General features: G+C 43.0%; 1 protein-coding gene across 1 annotated transcript in view; it reads right to left on the bottom strand.

The window, feature by feature from the left end:
* csmd2 (CUB and Sushi multiple domains 2) overlaps positions 1 to 19,299 on the bottom strand; it is a 1,700,996-nt gene that overhangs the window by 306,334 nt on the left and 1,375,363 nt on the right. Inside the window, exons 28-29 of the mRNA XM_048558072.2 lie at positions 13,146 to 13,284; positions 9,260 to 9,447 (exon numbers count right to left, since the gene is read on the bottom strand). Of these exons, the coding sequence (XP_048414029.2) occupies positions 9,260 to 9,447; positions 13,146 to 13,284 (327 nt within the window). The remainder of the gene's footprint in view (positions 1 to 9,259; positions 9,448 to 13,145; positions 13,285 to 19,299) is intronic.

The raw sequence follows: 19,299 nt of genomic DNA, 5'->3' as shown, positions 1-19,299 counted from the left end.
TGTCACATTTCATAGGTCTACCAGAAGAAAAAGTGCTCAATTGTCTAATTTTTATATATAGCAACTGGAGTCAGCCAATCATCCCAGTAAAGTGAACTGGAAGCTGAGAAAAAAGGCTCATCGGGGGTCCAACACTTCATTGCCTAATCAAAGCACTCGTGAGTTGAATGCCTGTACTAATCAGGTAAAGGCACAGGCTGTTAAATTTCTTAGTGGGCACTCATTTCATATCTGGAAAATGGGAGCATCAATATTGAACTCAGAAATCTAGGGGTGAGGAATACAAACCCACAGTGACTACGTACTATGATGCTAGAGATAAGGAGCACTGTCGAAATCTTATTATTGTGTTTCATGGTTCCTTCAGTCCAAATCGTATCGGTAAATACAATATTAACAAGGCATTCCCATGATTCCGAAATTACAGCAAAGGCACAGAGGTACTTGACTTGAAGTAAGGGCTTTACTTTTTTTAAAAATTTGTGCAAAATGACTCTCCAGTAAACTCATTTCCACAGTTGTTAATTGCAAGCAGGTATTGCATTCAAGCAATCCCTCTCCCCATCCCCCTCTCTGATGAAGGGTCTAGGCCCGAAACGTCAGCTTTTGTGCTCCTGAGATGCTGCTTGGCCTGCTGTGTTCATCCAGCCTCACATTTGATTATCATTGCATTCAAGCAAAATTGTTCACAGATGCTGACACAAGAACAGTTCAGGTTATATTCAGACATAAATAAACATTATCTGTTTACTTATGGAAATAACTATGATCTCTGAAGCTGACTCTCACTTGTCTTCAAACTGTTCCACAGGAAGCCTATAATGACTATCAAAGGGTTCTACTGCAATGTTAAGTTAGTGGTGAAAATCACGGCTGTGCTGCAGTCATAGTTGAAGCAGACAGAGCTAAATCAGCCATTTTTGAGGGAGCAAAGAATAATTGACCAGCTTGAGGGTGGAAGTGTTCAGGGTTCAGCATGAAACTTCTTCACTACTGTCCAACCACTTTGTGATATTCAGAAGTAATAGCAAAGCACAAAAATGAAACAAAAAATGAATAGAGAAGGGACAAAAGGAAAATAATGCTGTTTCAAGAGTTCGATGAAAGGTTCTTGATCAACTTGTGGGCTTTGTATCCAGCCAAATATTTGTACCCGATGAGGCAATGCTTATATTAACTCCTCGAACATAAGGACAAACACTGCACAGAGAGATTTAAAAGAAAGAATTTACACATATAAAACAGTCACAGGCACTTTAATAAAGTGTGGAGCTGGATGAACACATCAGTCCCAGCAGCATCTCAGGAGCACAAAAGCTGATGTTTCAGGCCGAGACCCTTCATCAGAGAGGGGGATGGGGTGAGGGTTCTGGAATAAATAGGGAGAGAGTGGGAGGCGGACCAAAGATGGAGAGAAAAGAAGATAGGTGGGGAGGTAGGGAGGGGATAGGTCAGTCCAGGGAAGACGGACAGGTCAAGGAGGTGGGATGAGGTTAGTAGATAGGAAATGGAGGTGCGGCTTGGGGTGGGAGGGAGGGATGGGTGAGAGGAAGAACAGGTTAAGGAGGCAGAGACAGGCCGGGCTGGTTTTGGGATGCAGTGGGGGGAGGGGAAGAGCTGGGCAGGTTTTGGGATGCAGTGGGGGGAGGGGATGAACTGGGCTGGTTTTGGGATGTAGTGGGGCAAGGGAGATTTTGAAGCTGTTGAAGTCCACATTGATACCATTGGGCTGCAGGGTTCCCAAGCTGAATATGAGTTGCTGTTCCAACAACCTTCGGGTGGCATCATTGTGGCACTGCAGGAGGCCCATGATGGACATGTCGTCTAAAGAATGGGAGGGGGAGTTGAAATGGTTCGCGACAGGGAGGTGCAGTTGTTTATTGCGAACCGAGCAGAGGTGTTCTGCAAAGCGTTCCTCAAGCCTCTGCTTGGTTTCCCCAATGTAGAGGAAGCCACACCGGGTACAATGGATACAGGATACCATATTGGCAGATGTGCAGGTGAACCTCTGCTTAATATGGAAAGTCATCTTGGGGCCTGGGATAGAGGTGAGGGAGGAGGTGTGGGGGCAAGTGTAGCATTTCCTGCGGTTGCAGGGGAAGGTGCCGCGTGTGGTGGGGTTGGAGGGCAGTGTGGAGCGAACAAGGGAGTCACGGAGAGAGTGGTCTCTCCGGAAAGCGGACAAGGGTGGGGATGGAAAAATGTCTTGGGTGGTGGGGTCGGATTGTAGATGGCGGAAGTGTCGGAGGATGATGCTTTGTATCTGGAGGTTCGTGGAGTGGTGTGTGAGAACGAGGGGGATCCTCTTTGGGTGGTTGTGGCAGGGGCGGGGTGCGAGGGATGTGTTGCGAGAAATGCGGGAGATGCGGTCAAGGGCGTTCTCGACCACTGTGGGGGGAAAGTTGCGGTCCTTGAAGAACTTGGACATCTGGGATGTGCGGGAGTGGAATGCCTCATCGTGGGAGCAGATGCGGCGGAGGCGGAGGAATTGGGAATAGGGGAATGAATTTTTGCAGGAGGTTGGGTGGGAGGAGGTGTATTCTAGGTAGCTGTGGGAGTCGGTGGGCTTGAAATGGACATCAGTTATAAGCTGGTTGCCTGAGATGGAGACTGAGAGGTCCAATAAGGTGAGGGATGTGCTGGAGATGGCCCAGATGAACTGAAAGTTGGGGTGGAAGGTGTTGGTGAAGTGGATGAACTGTTCGAGCTCCTCTGGGAAGCAAGAGGCGGCGCCGATACTGTCATCAATGTAACGGAGGAAGAGGTGGGTTTTGGGGCCTGTGTAGGTGCGGAAGAGGGACTGTTCCACGTAACCTACAAAGAGGCAGGCAAAGCTGGGGCCCATGAGGGTGCCCATGGCCACCCGCTTTGTCTGTAGGAAGTGGGAGGAATCGAAAGAGAAGTTGTTGAGGGTGAGGATGAGTTCGGCTAGGCGAATGAGGGTGTCGGTGGAGGGGGACTGGTCGGGCCTGCGGGACAGGAAGAAGTGGAGGGCCTTGAGGCCATCTGCATGCGGAATACAGGTGTATAGGGACTGGACGACCGTGGTGAAAATGAGGTGTTGGGGGCCAGGGAATTGGAAGTTCTGGAGGAGGTGGAGGGCGTGGGTGGTGTCACGGACGTAGGTAGGGAGTTCCTGGACCAAAGGGGAGAAAATGGAGTCCAGATAGGTGGAGATGAGTTCGGTAGGGCCGGAACAGACTGAGACAACGGGTCGACCAGGGCAGGCATGTTTGTGAATTTTGGGGAGGAGATAGAAACAGGCTGTGCAGTGTTGGGGAATAATAAGGTTGGAGGCTGAGGGTGGGAGGTCCCCTAAGGTGATGAGGTCATGGATGGTGTTGGCAATGATGTTTTGGTGCTTGGGGGTGGGGTCATGATCTAGTGGGGCAGTAGGAGGAGGTGTCGGAGCTTCAAAATCTCCCCTTCCCCCACCGCATCCCAAAACCAGCCCAGTTCGTCCCCTCCCCCCACTGCACCACACAACCAGCCCAGCTCTTCCCCTCCACCCACTGCATCCCAAAACCAGCCCAGCCTGTCTCTGCCTCCCTAACCTGTTCTTCCTCTCACCCATCCTTTCCTCCCACCCCAAGCCGCACCTCCATTTCCTACCCACTAACCTCATCCCACTTCCTTGACCTGTCCGTCTTCCCTGGATTGACCTATCCCCTCCCTACCTCCCCACCTATACTCTCCTCTCCACCTATCTTCTTTTCTCTTCATATTCGGTCCGCCTCCCCCTCTCTCCCTATTTATTCCAGAACCCTCACCCCATCCCCCTCTCTGATGAAGGGTCTAGGCCTGAAACATCAGCTTTTGTGCTCCTGAGATGCTGCTTGGCCTGCTGTGTTCATCCAGCTTCACACTTTATTATCTTGGATTCTCCAGCATCTGCAGTTCCCATGATCACAGGCACTTTAATGCTTGGACTAATACTAAGGTATTCAGTTATAAACAGCAGCCTGCTTCCATCAGCAATGATATATTTCAAGCAACCCCAATCAAGGTGGGAGCCTGAGAACTTTATGACCTCAAGCAACGTGCTGTGGTGCAGTGATGACATTACAAGCACGTCTTAACGGTATATTGCATAACAACTGTTAGACAGAACATAGCCTTGAAATGTTGCACCGAATTTCATGTCCCCCTCGTAAAGTGACTTCACAAGTAGAGGGATATTCAGTCTGGTGGGAGGCTGCCAGGTTCCCTGCCACCTTCCTTCCTCTGCCCTGCACAATCCTGGGATAGGAATGTTTGTGGACAGCCTTTCTACCTCCATTGTCCTCCTTTAAGTGGCCAGCTCCTGTTGGTGGGTATGGCACCCAGGTGGAAAAACAGTTAAAAATAAACTTGAAAATAAAAGCATTGGTGATACTAGAGCTCCGGTCTGAAGTACACAAGATGAGTCAGATCAACGTCTCATTCACCAGTTTCACTGCTTTGTCCTTCTGAATTTTCCGCCCCGGTCCTTGATCCCAGGTAAAGTCGTCAGGTGTCAACATAGGTGCCTGAGGGGTATGTTACAAGCATTTTCCTCAAAAGAGAGGAGGCAGTGGCCTAGCGATGTAATCCCCAGGCTATTAATTCAGAGATGGTAACATTCTGTGGAAATGGGTTTGAGCCCTGCCATGGCAAAAGGTGAAATTTCAATTCAATAAATATTCAGAATTAGGAGTTGAACGATGACCGTGAAACCAATGCCAAGTGTCAGGAGAAAAAAGCCCATCTGTTTCACTCATGTCCTTTAGGGAAGGAAACTGATATCCTTACCTGGTCTGGCCTACATGTGACTCCAGACCCACAGCAATGTTGTTAACTCTTAACTGCGCTCTGGGCAATTAGGGATGGGAAATAAATGCTGCCTAGCCAGTGATGCCCTCATCCCATAAATGAACAAAAATAATAAGTAACATAGGATTCTCTAGTTGGTAGGCAGGAACGATTCCATCTGCTTCTCTCCACAGATGACATGTTTATTTCAAGTTTTCAGCATTCTCCTTTTGAACTGATGCTTCTTAACTTAATCTTAAACCAGTGGATCATTAAATAGCAGGTTAAAGCTCAGTTGACTCCGTACTGTTCAACATGCTATTCACTTACCTCCCAGGATTGAATTATGACACGGGGTAACTTTCTCAGAATGTGCTATGGGTAGAAAAATTGCCTGTTACATGTCTATCTTTGGCTTTGTACTGAGATTAAGGCTTGGGAGCAATATCACAGTATTGAGAGGTTTAAATAAGACTGGATGCCAAACAGTTCTGCATCAAGATTGCACTTCTTAAGAAAATGCTGCTATTTAGTTGTCCAAGTGATTGTGGGATAGTTACTGCAGAAAAGGACAGTATTTGACACGGGTAGCACAGTGGCTCAGTGGTTAGCACATTTGCCTCACAGCACCAGGGATCAGACTCTAATTCCAGCCTCAGGTGACCGACTGTGTGGAGTTTGCACATTCTCCCTGTGTCTGCATGGATTTTCTCCACATGCTCCAGTTTCCTCTCTCAGTCCAAAGAAATGCAGGTCAGGTGGATTGGCCAGGCTAATTTTCCGCATAGTATTAAGGGATGTGTAACCCAGGTGGATCAGCCATTTTAAATGTGAGGTTGTGGGGTTGGGGTGGTTGAGTCTGGGACGAAACTCTTCAGCAAGTCATTATAGACATGAATGGGCTGAATGGCCTCCTTCCACACTGTCGGGCCTCTATGACACATCATGTCGAAATATTTTCCAATCCATCTACACAGAGATGTATTATATACCGATGGAGCAAGTGGGAATTGAACCCAGGTCTCCTGGCTCAGTGACAGGGACACTAACATGACAGCTCCCAATACATAAAGTCGATGATGGCTCCCTGAAAGAGCAGTTCGCTCAGCTCAACTCCCTAGCCTTCTCCCTCTGGCCATGAATGTCTTCCTTTTCAGATAGTAATCTAATTCCCTCTTAAATTATTCAGTTGGATCTGCCTCCACCAAACTCTGATGGCAGTGCATTCAAATTCGAGCCTAAAAAATTATGTTTTAATTAAAACGCTCAACATTCTCTTCACTGCAGAACCTCTCCAATCTGCACAGCATAAAGTCCTTAACCTGGAAACCATTTTTGTTAGTTGTTTCTTCATACTCCATAATGGCCTCACATCTTTCCTGAAGTGTGGCTCCCAGAACTGGATGCAATACTCTCAAACCGCTACAACTTTAACATAACCGCTTTGTACTTGAACTCTATTAATAAGGACCTACTAACAAAGTCGAGGATAATATATGTTTCATCAGCTGCTCTCTCAGCCTGTTCTCCCATCTTCAATGAGCTGCGCATGTATACACCATGGTCCCTCTGGCCCTGCGCACCCTTTAGAATTGTCCGGTGAATTTTCTGCAGATAGAAATAGGCTTAAAATCCCGTGTTGCTGACATTTTGTCAATCCAATGAGAGATTATTGATCAGAATTGTTCAATCTGTTTCTCTGTGCACCGCTGCTGAATATTTCCAGTATTTCATATTTAGAGTTCAGATATCCCCCATCTGCAGTATTTCGGTTTTGTACAAGGATAAGGCATCAGACATTGCAAAGGCAAGGATCTCCCAGAGTTCTGGGCTGGATGCTTCAGTTAAAACTATGATCATGTGGAATGTAAAGACTTCAAAGTCGCCCATTGTGCCTCTCATCCCCATACTTGCCCCTTCTTCAACATCTCTCCATTCATCAGCTCCCTTTGTTGCACTCTCTTTCCATCCTGCCTTTACCTAAAGACTTAAAACTGGTGATTCCCTCATTTGAACAACTATCTGCAGCTTATCTGAAGGTTTTTTTTGTTTGTGTTCCTTCAATAATGATGATTGTGGCATTACCCATTAAACTGAGTTTAGCTCTTCTCTGTTAAAATGAAAATATAACACTGAATGTAAATGTATTCTTATACTCAACGACAAATTCCTTAAACCACAAATTATGACTGCATTTCCTGAGAATCCCCAGATCCTCATTACACTGGCATTCTCTTGTATGACAGTTCGTCAGCGTAATGCTAACCGGTTTTCTTTCCCTCAGCAACAAGCCCATGTTTATTTAACTTAATACTTTATGTGAATACAATCGAGTTACCTCAATTCAACAAATTATGACTCATAATGCTTCTATCGTTAAAAGAAAGAAAAAAGAAAAACTTGTATTTATTTCACCCCTTTCATCTCCACAGAACATTCCAGTGCACTTTACAGCCAAGGTTTTACTGTTGAAGTGTTATCACTGCAGAATTGGAGGAACTGTAGCAATGAAATAATGACTAAATACTTTGGTTTATTTTATGTTGAGGGATAAATATTGATCAGGTTCTTTAAATTCTTAAATTGATTAGCTTCTTCAAAATATTGCCATGGGAAATTTTATAATCGAACTACAGGGAACAAATAAGTTAAACAAATCCACTGAAAGGCCAAAGCCCTTGACATGCTGAAGGATCAATTTAGATCCTTGTACTCAAGCCTCTGAACTAGGACCAGAAATTGCATTGTTCTGACTTGGGGCAACAACATACGTATGAACCTACAAATTAGGGGAAGGAGTAAGCAGTACTCAGCAAATGAGCCGACGTGAGCACTTTCACTTATTTGTAGTATTTTCTGAGAGGTCTTAGGATCTCACGTTCTAAAAACAGCATGAGGATTTTGACACTGTAGGTGTGAAGTGAATAATTTCTCTTATGGAGTAGGGCTCTCTATTTAAAAACTAGGGTTGCCCATTCAAAACAGAGATGAGGCGATTTTTTTTTCTTTCAGAGTCATGAGTCTTAGGAATTGCCAATTCCTGAAAAGGTAATAGCAGCAGAATCTCGACTATTTTTTGAGGCAGAGATGGATCGATACTTGGGTAAGCAAGCTACCTTAGTAGCAGGAGGCAGAAGGTGCTAATTAAAAATTGCTTTTGTGATCGGAAGCTTGAGTCCAGTGGCATACTGTATGGTTTCTACTGGGTCTCTTCTGTTTGTCATATACATTAATGATCCAGACATGAATGAGGGATCAGTAAGTTCCCGATGCTATGGAAATTGGTGGTGTGATAAAGAGGAGGAAAGCCTGAGACTGCAGGAAAATATAGATGTACTTGTCATGTGGACAGAACAATGGTAAAGTAAATTCAACTATGAAAAGGCGTGAAGTGATTCATTTTGGGAGCACTAACAAGACAAGGGAGTATATGATGAATGCTAAAATCTTCGAAAGTTCAGAGCATCATAGGGATATGATGGTAGCCCACAGATCCTTGAAGGCAATGGGACAGGTGAATAAGGTGGTTGAGAAGGCATGTGTATGTGAAATATTTGTGTTTATTAATAAATGCTTTGAATATAAGAGCAAAGAGGTAATGATGGATCTGTACAAGATATTAGACAGGCCAAGCTGGAGTACTATGTTCCTCACAAGAGGAAGGATGTGGTGGCACCAGAGAGGAGATTCACACACAGTGTCTTGAAGCTTCAGAAATGGCAACAGTAACAGGGACACAGCTAAGACTGTTGAGCCGTTGGACTGGCAGTGATCAGGGGTGGTCGGCCTTGGTCTACTCTGCTGAGGTCAGAACCATTAATGGTCCTGGTTGCATAAACTCTGTATTCTCAATAAAATTAGCCCATCAATGAGAGAGGTCGGACAGCAACCACTGTCACTGAATGGGTGACCCAGTGTTGCTTGGCTTCTGAGTTTCATTTATTCCTTTTGTCCCTGTTTTCCAGGTCTCAACGCAGCCACAGTAGACAAACAGGAAGCTGGAAGAACACAGCAGGCCAGGAGCATCTGGAGGAAAGGGGCAGTCAACGTTTTGGGTTGGTTACTCCTTTCCTCCAGATGCTGCCAAGCTTACTGTGTTCTTCCAGCCTCCAGTTTGTCTATCTTGGATTCCAGCATTTGCAGTTTTTTTTTGTCCATAGCACAGTCAACCTCATTCCCCACTCCAGCCCACCACTAACACACTTCCCAGTCAGCTTCTCTGGAAGAATAATGATCTGCACCCACACAGTTCTGCTGTGAACCAACCCGGAATTTTGCAATATAATCAGAATAACAGATGGCAACAGAACAAAATCAATTTTAACTAAAAATCATCTCGGTTATGTTTTGCTTTTTTAAAAAAAGGATACATGCATGATTGGACGCATCAGAGCTACATGTGAAAGTTGTGCCCCAAAGGCTTTGGTGAGCAGCATTTTCTTGTTAATTAAAGTCTACAGAATGATCTGCTTGGGTGAAGATGAGTTACCGGTATACTGAAGAGCAAATCCCATCATGCTGACCGAGGCGTCACTACGAAAGGCCATAAAAAGGTTGTTGCTGCTGCTCTCAATTTTGTCAGGCACCTGTGAGCCCTGAAAGCTGCCAATCAGAGAGCTGAGAGAATCTGGTCCATCATAGATATGGAGGAAATCATAGCCTGGCTCCACACTGAAGCTGAAAGCACAGAAGGGGAGCACGATTCAATATCACTTTCCAAAATAATTCAAGTAAAACATTTTCAAGTCTGCTTCATGGCCCATGAGCACAGATAATTTTTCCTTTTTGACAGAATAATGTAGGGATCTTGTTTCAATGCTATGATATGAGAAAGGTTTTTCTCCTGTTACCACCTGTCTTACTTAATGCTCCACTTTACTGTTGTATAAGGAACTGGATTTTGTTCAGCCAAACATTTTTCTTATTTTTCAAAGTAATTCCTCACCCTGTTTATAGTCTCAGCCCTTCCCTCACTCTATCTTCCATTCCAAAGCTAACAAATCTCAGGCCTCTATCATTGCTGTTGTAACTAAAGGTGTCTCTTGAAGTGGAGGAGTAAAGAGAATTAGATGTCTAATACATCCTTCTTGAAGAATACATTAACTGAGAGAGCAAAAATCAATGGTGTAATCCCACAAAGATTCAGAGTCCTGCATGCCACATTGTGGCACCAGTCCTGTGCCGATTGATGTTCACTGCTAATGTCGGTGAAATTTCCCAAATGAGAAACGAGGCAATGGGGGCGGGGGGATGATGCATTTTTGACATTGTCTGGGTAAAAGTAGCACAGCAAAACCCCGAAACTACCTCAAAGAGAAAATGAAACAACTACGCTGATGACAGAAAAACAGGGAAATAGAGGAGGATAGAAGAGAGGAAGTGACACGAAAGGGTAGTAAGGCAGAGAGTCATAAAAAGCTACCAGGACCTCTATCTTTAGTGACAGGGATGTCGGGCCGTCATGGTGGCTGAGTGGCAAGTATTGCTGCTTCACAGAAACAAAGATCCATTCTTAAGTGACTGCTGGTGTGGAGTTTATATATTCTCTCCGTTGTTGCATGGGTTTGCTCTGGTTTCCTCCTGTAGTCCAAAGATGCACAGATTAAGTAGATTGGCCATGCTAAATTGCCCATGGTGTCCAGGTATTTGCAGGCTAGGTGGATTAGCAATGGGAAATGCAGGGTTACAGGGACAGGGTAGTAGTATGGGTCTGGATAGGATGCTCTTGGGAACATCAATGTACACTCGATGGGCCGAATGGCCTCCTTCAATATTGTATTGGATTTTATGATGTGAAAAGCTAACTGAACCTTTCAAATCCTGTTGTAAAAAAGAAAAACTGCAGGGTTTTGTTTACCTGTCAATTGTCACCAAGGGGTGGTTATGAGAGAATTCTGTTGTGGGAAAATTACATCTGTCAAACACAATCATTTCAGTAGCAGTCATGATGCCAATATTGTGGGTAATATATAGCTTCATCTTTCTTTGTTCACATCCTGCTGCTTGAGGCAGACACAACATGTACTTATGTCTGTTCTGTGGCTTTTTTGTGTTCCTGCAAAAGGCCACTAGACTTTTACAGGAAGCTACAGTTTGAGAGCCTCCAATCCACATCAAACATGGCCGACCAGGAAACTCTCTAGCACTTCTCGCCTGCCACAGGTTTACTGGAGGGATTTGTAGATGATCGTCCTGTTTGAGGACATGGTGAACATGGCTTCAGCGGCCGCCACATGCTGGAGTGGGACTTAAACCCAGAACATCCGGCTCAGAAGCATAAATGCTAGCCCCTGTGTCACAAGACCTCCACGTCAGAAATAATTACAGAAGCTGTACATTAAGCAAACATTGATATTTACAATGGCAAAACGGATTTTCAAGAACTCTCTCCCTAAGAGAACTATAGGTGTCCCTACAGCCCTTGGACTATAGCAGTTCAAGGCGTCAGCTCACCTCCACTTTCCCCAGGGCATTCAGGATGGGTGATAAATGCTAGCCTATCCAGTGATAATTATGCCCAACAATAAAAACAAATATATTGATTCCAAATTCATAAGCAAAACCTTCTCTGGGTAAGATCACTGCTTTTTGTTTTTGCTGTACATTTCGTTTTATACAAAATCCTGCTTCAGTCCTCCAAGTATTCCAGAATGTGGAACATATTAATGAGAAAAAAAACAAAAAGTTCAGAAGACCTGTTGTTTATCTCCCATTGATTTGCACAGAAAATGGTAAAATATTGATATTAGTGTCTAATATATTCCATACTGCTCAGAGCTCATGGGGTTGCAATAATTGCTGTCTTGTCACACTGCTCAAATCAACATAGCACAGTTTATTTTAGCAAGGTTTCAGCGGGAGATAATGTCCGTGGCATCTTCATCAGTCCCAGGATGTAAACCCCTGTTGAGGAAAGGTCACAATGCCACCCTCCAGCTGCCACACAGCTTCTAATCTCCCAATTCCTAATTAGCCTGTTGCAAGACCAGCATGAAACAGCTTTAATGATTAAACATGTTTTGTTTGCCCGAGCATTCGGTGAACATGTGCAAGTGAATATTATTCTTTTATATTTGTTGAACCACATTAGATTTAACACTGTTGGCAACATAGGGATTTCATGTGACATTTATCTGTTCATGGAACTGATAACATTTCTCCTTAGAACTGACTGAACACAATTCTCAACTATTTTTAACTCAATTTTATCTACACCAACATTCCATTTGGAATGGTTAATGCATAAAACCTCTTCATTTGATCTTAACATTAAAAAAATGAATTAATTAGCTCCTGCAAAGCCAACATGGGGCTGAATGGGCATCGTTAGGACTGGAAGATTCTATTTTTAAGGCACAAAGCACAAGCACAAAGCACAAGCAAATGACAATTATAGTTGCATAAGTAAGGGTTCTGGGGGTTTGTCTGGATGTCACTTCCGCTTTCTGATCTTCACAGTTCCTTAGTGCACAGTCCACAGATCCATTAGGCATCAGAAATTATTTCCTCAACAGTTCATGCTTTTTTCCTCCACACCGTCAGGCAGTGGGCCATGTTCAAAACGATCATTTAAGAATCAGTGCATCTGTACAGTGTGCAAGCAGGCCATTTGGCCCATTGAGTCCACATCAGCCCTCCAAAGAGCACACCATCCAAATCCACCCTCCCAACCCTATCTTTGTAACCTCATATTTCCATGGCTAATCCACCTAGCCTACACATCCCTGCACATTACAGGCAACTTAGCATGGTCAATTCACCTAACTAGCACATCTTTGGACTGGGGGAGGAAACTAGAGCACCTGAAGTCATGGAGAGAATGTACAAATTCTACACAGCCTGAGGCTGGAACTGAACCCAGATCCTTGGCACTGTGAGACAGCAGTGTAACCACTGAGCCAGCGTGCTGCTGAGTGGTATAATGATGTTTTAAATGTCAGATTCTTTGATCTCAAACAAAGCCTTCCTGATATCTATGGATCAATCAATTCAAATTGCGCCCCAATACCCAGCAGTACAGTAATTACTGCTGAGAAGGAGATTGACTGACCACACAAATTTTCCCACTCTTGACCCAAATTATGTCAGGTATTTTTCACACTGAATTGTTGTGTATTTCAAAGTTGTGAATGTGTTCAGTGGCAATTATAAACTGAAAAAAATAGAGTTATGTTTAATTTTGTAGTATTTAATTCTCTAGGCTTATTACACTGAAATTGTAATGTTCCATAGATAATGTAAGCAAATCAATGGGAAAATATCTAACAATGCCACTTAACCTGTTGCAGTTTGACTGACTCTTGCAAAGAGCAGTTGTGTTTATTCCCACATTATCATACCTCCCTTCAGTAACTTAATTTTCATGCAGAGCTTACCTTAGGAATGTCACAGAAATAACATAGTCAGGTGACACTGTTACTTTCCAGTCACATTCCTTGCCATGAGGATAGGGCTCAGGGTAAAATGGAGAAAGGATGATTCCTGTGGGCCCAGTCAGGTTTCCTCCGCAGGGAGCTGGGAAATTGAGAGAAAATTGTGAATCAGATTGTCGTAAACTAAAGAAATTTATTTTTGTTCATCTGTAGAGTTAAAAATAAACATTTCAAGTAATGATTCATAATATTCTGTTTTGGGCTAAATCTGTCGAAAGTAGAGTTGTCTGGCAAGTTACTTGCTCAAGGATTATTTCTCTACTTTTCTGAAACATTAACTATCTTTCTCTTCCATGTCTCTGAAAGACAATGACTTTTCACTGGTACACAGTTAACTCCACGGGCTTCAATAGCCTTCTGGAGCTTGTGGATTTTGTTGACATATATGCTTGGATCACCCATCAAAATATCAGGGTCCTCTACAGTCACCCTGGATTCCTCTCTAAAACAGACATATGGATTTATTGTTGAGGCAAATTGAGCACCTCAGACTTGTTAAAAGCGGCTTTACAAATTTGCTTTGTGGCTGAGTGCATAAAGCCTAGTGATCTTCCTCTTCATCCCCCATATTGTAGGTTGACCATTACTTTGTTACTGATAAATCTTTGGACATCAGGGACATGTCTTTGGTCTGGACCTCACTTCACCTGTAGGCCAATTCCCCCATCCGAAGGCCGGAAAACCTTAACGTCTACTGTATCAGATTCCAGAGGCACACCAGATCCTAAATGAGCCTGGTCAAGTAGAATTTCCCTAAAAAGAAAGTGTGTACCTCTCAGGAACATTCAGGGATCATAGCCTTTGCATCTGTAGAACAACAAAAGCCAATGTGATTGGATCTCAATCCTTTTCCAATGCATTATACCAGGGCTAGTGACAATTCAATGAAAATTGCCATATAATTTTAGGGCTTTATTCTACTTAATAGTATTTCTTGGATTTAGTTCTTACTGACCAATAACTATCCAAAAAGGCTATGATATCATTGCTAAATATTCTACAATTGGCATGCTAGGAAATAACACTTTTGTTGAAATTCTTAGAAGTTATCAGGTCTATATAACTATCCACTTTCCACCCCCCCAACCTTCGGATACAACATATCATCCTCAAACACTTCTGCCAACTCCAGTTAGACCCCACCACCTAGAACATCTATCACTCCCCAACCCACTCTGCCTTCCACAAGGACTATTCTCCCTTTACCACTCCTTAGTTCACGCCACACTCCCCAACAACCACTCCAACCCGCCTTGTGCTTTCCCACGTAACTGTAATAGATGCAACACCTGCCCACACACCACCTCCCCCACCTCCATCCAGGGCAGTAAACAGTCCTTCCAGGTGAGACAGAGCTTCACCTGCATCTCCTTCAAACTAGTCCATTGCATCTGGTGCTCCCGATGTGGTCTCCTCTACGTCGGTGAGATCAAATGTAAACTAGATGAGCATTTTGCCGAGCACCTCCGCCTGTAACGGCCAACCTAACCTCCCGGTCACTGCCCACTTTAACTCCTCCCCCTCACTTCCCTAACTCCCCTTCTGACATGGCCGTCCTTGGCCTCCCCCAGCGTCACAGTGACTCAATGCAATTTTGTGGAAGAACACCTTATCTTCCACCTGGGCACCCTATAGCCATGAGGACTCAATATTGAATTGCCTAATTTCAAATAACCTTCTGGGCCATCCCCTGCCTCCCATTCCAGCCCCACCACCACCCTTCCATTCCACCTAATGACCCTCCCTTCCAGCCACCAACCAGATTCATTCCTCCAATCAACCAACCAGATTGTACCCACTACCAGTGTCCACCTATCAGTACCATTCCGCTGCCCCCCTCCGGTACCTTTTTTCCTGCAGCTCCCCCTACCTGGAGAAAGGTAATACCCAAAATATTGACTACTCCTTTCCTCCAAATGCTGCCTGGCTTGCTGTTTTCTTCCAGTCTCCTCTTTGTCCATCTATATTGCTATGTTTCAGCTACAGTTCTGTCAATACACTAAAATGTCAGCATCACCTTTGCCCATCTGTTGCCTTGTGTATCCATTTTACCTGAAATCCCCTTTCAAGATTAGAAACCCAGGATACAATATTAGCCATCTTCAAAAGAACAGGTCTATGGGTCTTCCTGCAGCCTTTAGGTTTTATTATTTGTGTCCTTTTGTCAATAATGTTCCAGTCAGACACATGGCTCGGACAAAATGTGCTAAATTTGTTGCTAAAGCTCTTCTAAAGCTGAGATTGAGGAAACTTCTTGATGCAAGTGACCTCCTTATTTCATTTCTCTTTGAAGTGCTTTTAAGGCATCTGTTGTTAAAACTGTCACCATTAAGCAAGGGAAAGATCAGAAGAATAAGAATGTGCGTGTGTGCTGGTGTGTGTGCCGGCGCTGTGTGTGCATGCGCGTGCGTGTACATATGTATGTGTACCCATTTGCAAATTAGAGACAGCAATGCACTTTTATTCATTGGAGTTTAAAAGCATGAGAGAGGTTGTTAATTGGACAGAAAAGATTCTGAGGGAAGCATTAAAATAAAGCAAAGAACTGCTGAAAATCTAAAAGCAAAAACAGAAACTGCTGGAAAAACCCAGTGGGTCTGGCAGCATCTGTGGAGGAAAATTAAAGTTGGCGTTGTGAGTCCAGTGACCCTTCTTTATATTTTGAGGTCAATTTACAGGCTAGATGTTGAGAAGATATTTTGTTATTAATGGGAATTTAGTATTGGGGGTGTTCAAATGACTAACATGTATATGTTGAATTCAGCAGCAAAAGACTTTGAGGTTTACAAGTGTTTCATTGTAATTCTACAGTTTAACACAAACACCAATTCTTTCCATGCCCAGAAGTCAACACCCATCAGGAAGAACCCCATTTACTTTTGTTTTAAATAAACACCAATTTATTAAATCAACCAATTATGAAATTATCAAACAACAAACACTACCCACCAGGAGCAGAAGAATTCTACTTTTAAATTTGAAACACCTATCACTAAGATATCTAATCATCCAATAAACCAAATAACAATGAACAAACATTCACTATGAGAAGCAAGCTTCTAATGAGTTTAAAAACAAAAGCTATTTATTCTCACTCACCCTGAGATAATGCAATGTTTTACTCATTCATCCATTCACCTTACAAACAATTACACTTTCTCAAACAATCTGGTATAGGTGAAGACAATATACGGTTACACTGTGTAATTCTCAATCTCTTTCACAGTAGTTTCTCAGATAAAATTTACACTTTACAATTGAAGTGAGAGTTTTTTGAACAAAGAATTCTCAGCAGGCTTAAACTTCTTATTGTTGAACTTCTAGCAGGTTGATTCTCAGCTGAACTGGGGAAATCCTATAATCTTTTACAATGTTTAACTTTCAAGCTATGCAGTGAATTAATGTGCTTACTTGATGGCTTGACACTAATTCAATAGCTTTTTGTTCACTGCTCGACCATACTCCATCCTGATTTGAAATCATGTCACTATTCCTTCAATGTTACTGTGCCAAATTCCTCAAACTCCCTTTCAAACAGTGTTGTGGGAGTCCTTAAATCCCCAAGAAGTACATTTGCTCAAGAAGGCAGCTTCCATCTCATTTTTATTAACATTCATTCAGGCTTGTGGGCAACACTGGCTAAGCCATCATTTATTGCCCATTCCTGATTGAGCACGGGGTAGTTAAAAATCAACCACATTGCTGTGGGTCTGAAGTCACATGTAGGCCTTGAGCAGGTACAGATGGCAGTTTCCTTCCTTAAAGAACATTAGTGAACCAGATGGGTTTTTCCTGACAATCACTCATGGATTCATGGTTATCATTAATTCCAGCTGTATTTCTAATTCAAATTCCATTATCTGCCGAGGTGGGATTCGAACCCGAGTTCCCAGAACATTATTTGGGTCTCTGGATTAACGGTCCAGTGATTATACTGTAAGGCCATCACTTCCCTTTTTCCAAGGTAAGTAATGGCGGGCAATAAATGCTTGCCTAGCTAATGACACTCACATCCCACAAACAAATCTCTTTTCTGGCAGCAGACAACAAAATGTCATCAAATCATTTTCAAAGTTCAAAATCCTTTTTCCAAAGGAGTGTTGTGATGGTTTTGGTTCCATCATGATATGCTGTTTTTTAACACCCTAAGATTGATCCTGTCTGGTTTAGATTATGGAAACCATTGTAATACAGTGGAAAAACACAAAGAACTTTGCATGCTGGAGATCTGGAACAAAAACAGAAATTGCTGCGAAACTCAGCAGGTCTGGCAGCATCTCTGCGAAGAAAGCAGAGTTCAGGTTTTGAACCCAGTGATTCCTCATCAAAACTTACTCTGATCAAGAGCCACTCAACTTGAAATGTAAACTCTGCTTTCTTCCCACAGATGCAGCCAGACTTAAGTTCTGCCAGTAATTTCTGTTTTGGTAATATAATAGAAGGTTGACTGGGTCTATTCACATCCGTCTCATATCCACTGAGCCTCAATGCTGATTTTTTTTTCCCCACAATAATGCGGAGAGATAAGCCAGCTGGAAATGATATGCTTCTTCCATCCTCAAACAAAAGGATGCATTAATTTGCCAGATGACTATGAACTTTTGTGTATAATTGAGCATTTACCTGATACTTAGGATCGATCGAAGCTCAACTATTGAAGAGCACATGATATGAAGTGGTATTTTAATACTCTGTGCATGCAATTTTTAAAAACAATTGTCTGCAAGTTCATAATGTACCAGGGCATGATGATACACATCTTGATTGATAAATCAGTCATTAGATAATATCGAACTTGGTTTGTTAAAAAGGACACATTATGTCGAAGTTGATCAGCTAGCATTCAAGAAGACATTTTGAAACAAACATCAATATCAAGCAAAATCAATATTTATCAGGAGGAAAGAACAATGCTCATTGGTTGGTAAGTGGACTGATTGCTCGAAGTTTTTTCCATGGAGAATGCTTAAATTTAATGATTCAACTGACAGTTAACAGCAAAGTTTTTAAGTTATTTCAGGCAATTTGGCTCTGATTGGTCAAAGCCCTGACAAGTGAACCAGCAAATGGCTGTCACCTACTTTGTGGAGTACTTAGAGTAATTTCTCATTGCCACCATTCATTTCCTAGTGCTATTTTACAAACAAACATGGTGGTGCCCTGAATTACTGTCTGAGTACCAGAAAGGAAGTTATGCATGGGTTCAATATGGTATCATGAGTCTTTTGGGGCCAATGTAGGGATTGTTCCAGGGCTTCTAGAGGCCAGACATAGTCCTTCAATCCTGGCAGTAAAACTATATATGTTGGGACAATTCCAGCAAGATTTAGTTAATAATTACCTGAGACTATACAGTATTGTCCCCTTAGGTAGGAAAGAAGGAATTTATTTCTATATTGCTCCTACCAGACTTTGTAATGATTCCAACATAGTTCACAGCTGAAGAATTACTTTTCAAGCATATTCACTATGGGGGGGCGGTCAGTTAGTTGGCCAGTTGGCTTACAATTTAGAGTAATTCCAACAGCGTGGGTTCAATTCCTGCACCAGCTGAGGTTACCATGAAGAGCTCTCCTTTTCAACCTCTCTCCTTACCTGAGGTATGGTGACCTTCAGGTTAAACAACCACCAGTTGTCTAAGAAAAAACAGCCCTATGGTCCTTTAGTCTGGGGAAAACGTAATTTGACACGAAGGGCACTCTAATTAGGATCTGTTCAACCTAAAATCTTCTGCTGTGTCACCAATTATCTTCTCACCTGTCCTGTACTGAAGCCATGATTTCTTTAGCGTGCATCTCCTTCACACCAGCAGTACTCTTAGACAGACTGTTTGCTTGTGTGGGTTGGGGAGTTGGGGTGTGGTGGGGTTAGTCACTGAGACTAACGGGAACATTTATACTGCTGTCATTCCTGAAATCAGATAATTCAACTCAGGCTGGGAATCCATACAGAGAGGCCTTTCTGGGCCATAATCTCTGATATTTATTTCTTCATTGTGCTGAGTCACAAAGGAGCACTGAGTCTGGTTAATCTTTATTCCAATCTATCTATTTAATTGCAATCAGTGGTTGGAAATTTGCATGATCTGACTAATTGC

The sequence above is a fragment of the Stegostoma tigrinum genome, chromosome 24, assembly GCF_030684315.1.
Source record: "Stegostoma tigrinum isolate sSteTig4 chromosome 24, sSteTig4.hap1, whole genome shotgun sequence".
Taxonomy (NCBI): domain Eukaryota; kingdom Metazoa; phylum Chordata; class Chondrichthyes; order Orectolobiformes; family Stegostomatidae; genus Stegostoma; species Stegostoma tigrinum.
The sequence above is the reverse complement of the archived record's forward strand: the minus strand, read 5'-3'. Positions and strand labels throughout refer to the sequence as shown.